The sequence below is a fragment of the Gekko japonicus genome, unplaced genomic scaffold (genome assembly GCF_001447785.1).
Source record: "Gekko japonicus isolate JY-2015 unplaced genomic scaffold, Gekko_japonicus_V1.1 scaffold2512, whole genome shotgun sequence".
In the NCBI taxonomy this organism is placed as follows: Eukaryota; Metazoa; Chordata; class Lepidosauria; order Squamata; family Gekkonidae; genus Gekko; species Gekko japonicus.
Genome location: NW_015165318.1, coordinates 196,873 through 203,507, shown reverse-complemented (window position 1 = coordinate 203,507; position 6,635 = coordinate 196,873). Strand labels below are relative to the sequence as shown.

At 45.9% G+C, this 6,635-nt stretch overlaps 1 protein-coding gene across 1 annotated transcript in view; it reads left to right on the top strand.

Annotated features, from left to right (window-relative positions):
- Positions 1 to 6,635, top strand: part of DDO (D-aspartate oxidase) — a 24,688-nt gene that overhangs the window by 7,432 nt on the left and 10,621 nt on the right. The window contains exons 3-4 of the mRNA XM_015410515.1: positions 2,543 to 2,651; positions 4,205 to 4,381. Coding sequence (XP_015266001.1) covers positions 2,543 to 2,651; positions 4,205 to 4,381 — 286 coding nt within the window. The remainder of the gene's footprint in view (positions 1 to 2,542; positions 2,652 to 4,204; positions 4,382 to 6,635) is intronic.

Here is a 6,635-nt window from a genome sequence, read left to right as displayed (position 1 = left end):
GAAAACATATTGGGGCCAATCCTGATAGGGTTGCCAACTCCAGATGGGAAATTCCTGGAGATTTGAGGGATGGAGCCTGAAGAGGGTGAGGTTTGAGGAGGGGTGGGACCTCAGACAGGTACAATGCCATAGACTCCACCCTCCAAACCACTCAGTCCCTCATGGGGAACCATTGTTGCCAATCTTCAGGTGAGGGCTGGAGACCACTCAAAATTACAATTGCTCTGCAGAAGGGAGGGCGGAAGTCAGCTGAAGTCAAAGGGGCAGATAATGGTAGGTTGATGGTTAGCTGCGAAGGAGATGGGGTTGCCAACTCCAGGCTGGCAAATTCCTGGGGATTTGAGGGGTGGAGCCTGGAGAGGGTGGGGTTTGCAGAGGGGTGGGACATCAGACAGGTAGAATGCCATAGACTCCACCCTCCAAACCAGCCATTTCGTCCTGGGTAACAATTGTTGCCAATTTCCAGATGAGGGCTACAGATCACTCAAAATTACAACTGCTCTTCAGGGAGCAGAGATCAGTTTCTCTGGAGAAAACAGTGGACTCTGTCATTATACCCTGCTGAGGTCACCACAGCAAAATGACACTGTTTGCCCAAAGCCAGAGCACTCCCCCAGAGCCTCTTTCTAGATCTTGTTGTATTTATTTCCACAATGGGCTTTACTGCTAGTTTTCTATAATGGAAGATAGTGTTTACCAACTTCTGCCCTGACTTGGATGGCCCAGGCTAACCCAATCCCATCAGATCTTGGAAAGCTACGCAGGATTGGCCCTGGTTAGTATTTGGATAGGAGAACACCAAGGAAGTCCAGGGTTGCCATACAGAAGCAGGCAATAGCAGGCCATTCTCTTGAAAACTCTGTGGGGTCACCATAAGTTGACTGCGATTTGATCGCATTTTCCACCACCACAACTGGCTTCTAGAAGTTACATTGTAGCACCACATTCCCCACGGCAAACATAATTGCTGACGGTACATGGATTTGTGCCGTTGTATTTGCCTCATAAAGCATGAACTGCCTGAAGTTTCTGATCTGGAAGCCCTTTGCCCTATTCCCAGATATATGATCTCATTATTCTGCAGTGAAGAGAATCTATTACATATGAGAATCTGTTCTGTTTGTGGCCAGAGACACAGGCCTCTCTCTATACAACCACATTCTGAAGACTTAGGTACTTGTTTTTTAAGGGTGGTGGTGGCAATTTTTGTAAATCCCTCCTTCCACTGTAGACCCCAACCAAGCTATTCCTGAGGGTCTACTGATCCCTTCATGAACAGTATTTTAGAAGGCTCAGTGGGAGCAGGGAATTGGATAATTGCCACCCCCTCTTGAGAAGATGTCGTTTCAGGGCTAATCCTTGATGCATGGCATTCAGTTTGCATGTGTGTATGTAGGGGGGGGGTGGATGGGGGGGACAAACATGGAAACATGTAGCAATTACCCATATTGTTTATTTAGTTCCCACCACACTTCAAAACGCTGGGAAGCCTGTCTTTAGCAGTGGGGCTCTAACATGTATGCATGTAAAAAATAAAGAGATGAATAATGTTTATGCATGTACAAATATTTTCCTCTGTGCCTATGAAGATGAAATGCTCATGTAAAATTGTAGTGCTTCTATAAGAGAAACGTAATACACTTTAAATACATAATTTTCCTTTCAGATGTTAAGCTGATTGTCTTGCATTTGTAAAAGCCTTGGACTCAGTTGGATCTGGTAGATTTTACACTTTCCAGCCAGTCTGTGAACTGTTTGCATGCAGTTTATGTAAGACTAACAGGATGAGGCTGATCCCTGTGCACTACACACATATGCCTCCTGCTGTGCATTACTGCAACATAAAGGATCTCTCCCTTCTTCTGGACTGTCACTGTACCTTCTAGTCCCAAACACAAATCTGTGCACTGTTTACTTTTAAAAAATAATAATTTTCTTTTCAAGTTTTTAATTAACAATGCACTGTTTACTTGACTATATGTTGAAAGTTTTTATCAGAATCGGTTAAAGTGGCTTTTATTTATTTATTTACTTATTTACTTACGTTATATATATCTTGCCTTTCTCCCCAGTGGGGACTCTAAGCAGTTTATGTGGTTCTCTTCTCCTCCAGTTGATCCTCACAACAACCCTGTGAGGTGGGCTAGGCTGAGAGTGTATCATTGACCCAAGGTTGCCCAGCAAGGTGCCATGGAGGAGTGGGGGTGCAGACCTGGGTCTCCCAGATCCTAGCCCGACATTCTAACCAGCACATCATGCTGGCTCTCTTTTGAAGGTAGCCAGTACTTTTTAGGAAGAAGTGACTATCACACTGAACTACATGCAGACTAAAATATCACTTCAGCTAGCTTTTACATGTTCCTCTGAATACTGAAGTATAAATCATTGATTTCAATGCAGCCAGATTTTGCCCACTATATTTAACAATTATGCAACTTTGATCATATTAAATAATAATATCTGTTGTTTTTGGATGTTTTTGTTTTCCTACCGGTTCCAGTGTTGGTTAAGCTTTTATTCCAAATGTCTTTCTTGTGTACAGGCACACCAGTTCATCAACAGAAGCAGTGGTTTAGGGAGACCTTTGACTACCTTTTAGGAATCTGTAATTCCTCACAGGCTTCAGAGGCTGGAGTTCATTTGGTATCTGGGTAAGGAAGGAGCTCAGTTGAGGTTCCATTTTACACACCGCAACCAGAATAATAGGCCGGTGAGGACATTGTTCGCAGGCAGATGATACAGCAACCTTGCCGAACCTAAGCAGGGTCTGGATTTGTTCAGTGTGTAGGTGGGAAACGTCTGGGGACACTGTGGATGCTGCCTAGGACTCCCTGGATGAAAGGCATGCTAGAAATGTAATAAAGACATAGTTTGGAATAATACCTTGTGGCTATATTAAGAAAAAAAGAGAAACAAAGCCAGTAAGGGCTGGTGCTGGTAATAAAAAAGCAACATCTCCATGACTCCTGTGCTGCATTCATACAGAAGACTTAATTGCTATTACGTTGATGCTGGGCTCACACATCAGCCTGGGTCCTCCCCTGCCCCCCCCCTTCTTATGTGGAGCAGAATGAAGGAATCCCAGTTAGAAGCTTACTCCAGCTATGCATGATATATATATATATATGAATGCACAGCTGTTCCCCCCTCCAATTACTTGAGACTGTAAACCTGGATTAAACTCTGTTGTAGACTCCTAACTAGTATAGGGAAGAACTAACTCCAGTGAACCCATACATCTGCATTCATCCTTTGTGGTTGCTGGAGTTAGTTTCAAATTAGGATTATTTCATTGTAGTCCATGGAGGTAGGAACACAGCAGGAGGGAAGAGTGCGGTGCTTGTGTAAACTGGCAACAAACCAGTTTTGTTCACACAGGACACATAACTGTAACTAGGTTTCTATCTGAATGCAGCCTTATAGTATCACTCTCATTCCCCACATCAGTGCAATTTTTTTTCTCCCTTATAATACAGGCTTATGTTTCAGCAACATGCTAGTTACTGGAACAAATCTATTTGGGAGGGCTCCAGGTTTGGTTTTGTTTTGAGTCCACAGGCAAAGCCTTTGAGTATACTTTGGTGCATTTGTGTGTACAGGTTCATTGAACTCTGTCCTGTGGCACTTGTGCATTTGCATTTGTTTAACTAGCACTGTTTCTGGAGCTGGCCATAAATCAACTCTAGATATGCAAAGAAATAGAATACATTGGTACTTATGTTGATATTAAGCAGAGACTGGTACCCAGAGCTCCAAAAGGCTCCATTACATGTATGGAGTTACCAGCTGCCCTGTTCTCTTCATTGCCAGGAAACCCTCTCTATATTCAATAGGGAGTGGTTTATAAAATTCCCTGTTTAATTGTCCCCAGGGCAGGCAACAGAAATCAGCCCTATTTCTATGCTTTGCTGTGGCTTTTATTGTTTGGCTGTAAAAAATGTTTAATATGATATATGCAGATGATGTTCATATATTATCTTTTTAAGATGTACCCATAAAATATTTTTTAATTCACCTAAAAATATGCGTATGCCAGGGAGCCAAGATTGGCTACTGGGGCATTTTTTATATGTAACCTATGACGTGGTTTGGATATACTAATTAAATAAGTTCCTAAATAATATTTTCAAATGTGAGAGGAAAAATGTAACAGTAGAATGCTTACCGTGCTTTATATATCATTGTTCTCTTCCATGTCTATGAGCTGGCAGATCTTTAAAACTGTTCCTGAGGAGAAGACACCATTCTGGTCAGATGTTGTTCTGGGGTTTCGCTCAATGACTGAAAAGGAGATGAAGAAATTTCCACAGCACAAATTTGGTCAGGCCTTTACTACACTCAAATGTGACTGCCCACCCTACCTGCTCTGGTTGGAGAAAAGGTATATATGATGTGATGAACACTTGACTTCATGCTGATGATCAAACAGGAAGCCCCCTCATTCCTGCTTTTTAAACATGCTTTTAACACTATTTCCTTCCTGTGCATGGAAATTGATCTTAGGCTGCGGTCACACACACTAAATAATCCACTTTCAATCCACTTTCAGTGCACTTTCCAACTGGATTTTACCAGTTAAATCCTGTTGGAAAGTGCACTGAAAATGGATTATTTAGTGTGTGTGACCACGGCCATAGTTCCCAAACAAGATTAAACAATGTTGGAAGGGCTGCATTAACCTCCAAAACTTGAACGGTGCAGAGTTTCACCCTGCTGGGGCAATATGATTTCACTTTTTCCTTTGCCTTCTGTCAGCAAGCTGCCATTCTGTTTTCTGTGACCTCTGTGTACATATCCTTACCCTGTTGCACCCAGCTTGTTTTTACTATCCTGCTTCTGTGCTGGAATGCATAAGATAACTACTGGTGGATGTGTGGGGGAGAAGATGCTGTAATGCTTGCCTATTGCTATCTCATGAGAACTGCACCTGTGTTTTGTCTGATGTTCTGCCTGGTTCCCATGGACTGGGCGCGCAACCGTTTCATTAGCCCGCCAGCGGGAATGTTATTCATTGGATATGTATCTCTTTGAATTTCCTTTATTATGCTCGCCCTACCTGTGTATCCCCAGTTCTAACAAAGAACGTGTTTGAGTATGTCTTCAACGCTTTGAAATAAATTTTGCTTTTCTTGAAAACGTGGATTTATTCTCGATGCTTGGGGATCCAACATATTGTTAGAACTCCCTTTCTCCTATCGTTCCGAATCTGGCAAGATCATGAGCGGAGCTGAGGGAGACCTACCGAAAACGGAGGGGGATTCAGGATCGGTCCCACACACCTCCGCTCCTTTGGTGACTGCAGCCTCGCTGGAGGGTGCCGTGGGGGGAACGATTCCCCGCCGGCCTGCACATCTGTCTTGGCCGCCTCCGACCCCTTCGCACTGGGGTCCGCGGAAGACTCAACAGCAGGATGACTGGACTATGTACAACACTCAGGGCACCCGAGAGGTGTACTCCCGTCGAGGGAGCGGATTACGTGAAAGTCTGTTTGACAAAGGATTGTTTCCAGAGCCGGGGGCTACCTCGGAGAAGGGGAGTTCCAAGCAAGACCTCGAGGAGTGGATGTTCGAGCCATCGGGGCCCCGAGGACGTGTAGAGGATTCGGAGGGAGCCGGGGGCTTCCAAACGGAAGAAGACTATGACCCACCCCCGGACTATCAACGTCGAGAACCGATCCCTGAGGAAACCACCGGGGAACGACTGGAGGAACTGGAATACTCGGTGAGAGACTTGTTGAGGGCATTCCAGGATGTAATGGAAGCTCTGCCGGGAATGATGGACATTAGAATGGCTAATTTTCTTGATGCACACGCCGCGCAACAGCAAGTTGCCCCAGCACCGGGAGTTCCCGCGCCGCAGGTGCCTGCCCAGCCACCGGCCGGACCTCCGCAGCAAGTAGGGCCTGCGCAACAGCCGATGCCGGGGGGTCCGCCAGGACCGGGCCTGCCGCCACCGATGAGGCCAGTGCCAGCGGGACCACCGGTTGCTCCGGGTCTCCCTCTCAGGGGAGTTCCGGGGCAGCTGGGACCGTTGGTAAGGACTCCACGGCCCAGACCCAAGGATTTACTGGAGGCTACCTTTGACGGCAACCCAGAGGAACTCGCCTTCTTCACGGTGAGGGTGCACAAATTCGTAGAAGAGAGCCGACACCTCTTCCGAAACGAAGCTGCTCTCATTGATGTCATCTCAGCGAGACTGAAAGGAGACGCCGCCACATGGTATGTGGGACTGCACAATGACCGCGGTCCGGAACTTTTGAATTTGCGAGCATTCATGTGGGCGCTGCGGGCTCGGTTTGAGGATGTCAACGCGAGCCAAAGGGCCAAAGCATTTCTCCGCACCTATCGTCAGAACAAGAAGTCGGTTCGCGAATACACACTGGAATTCCACAAGCAGGCAGCAAAGCTCCGAGACTACCCTGATCATATTTTGGCTGAGATGTATCGATTGGGACTCAACGCGGACATCCGAGAAACGGTTTTGAAGACTGTTAATCCTATCTCCCTGATGGCTTGGACCCAGGAAGCTGAAAACGCCAGCCAAGCTCAGAGACTACCCTGATCATATCCTGGCTGAGATGTATCGATTGGGACTCAACGCGGACATCCGAGAAACGGTTTTGAAGACGGTCAATC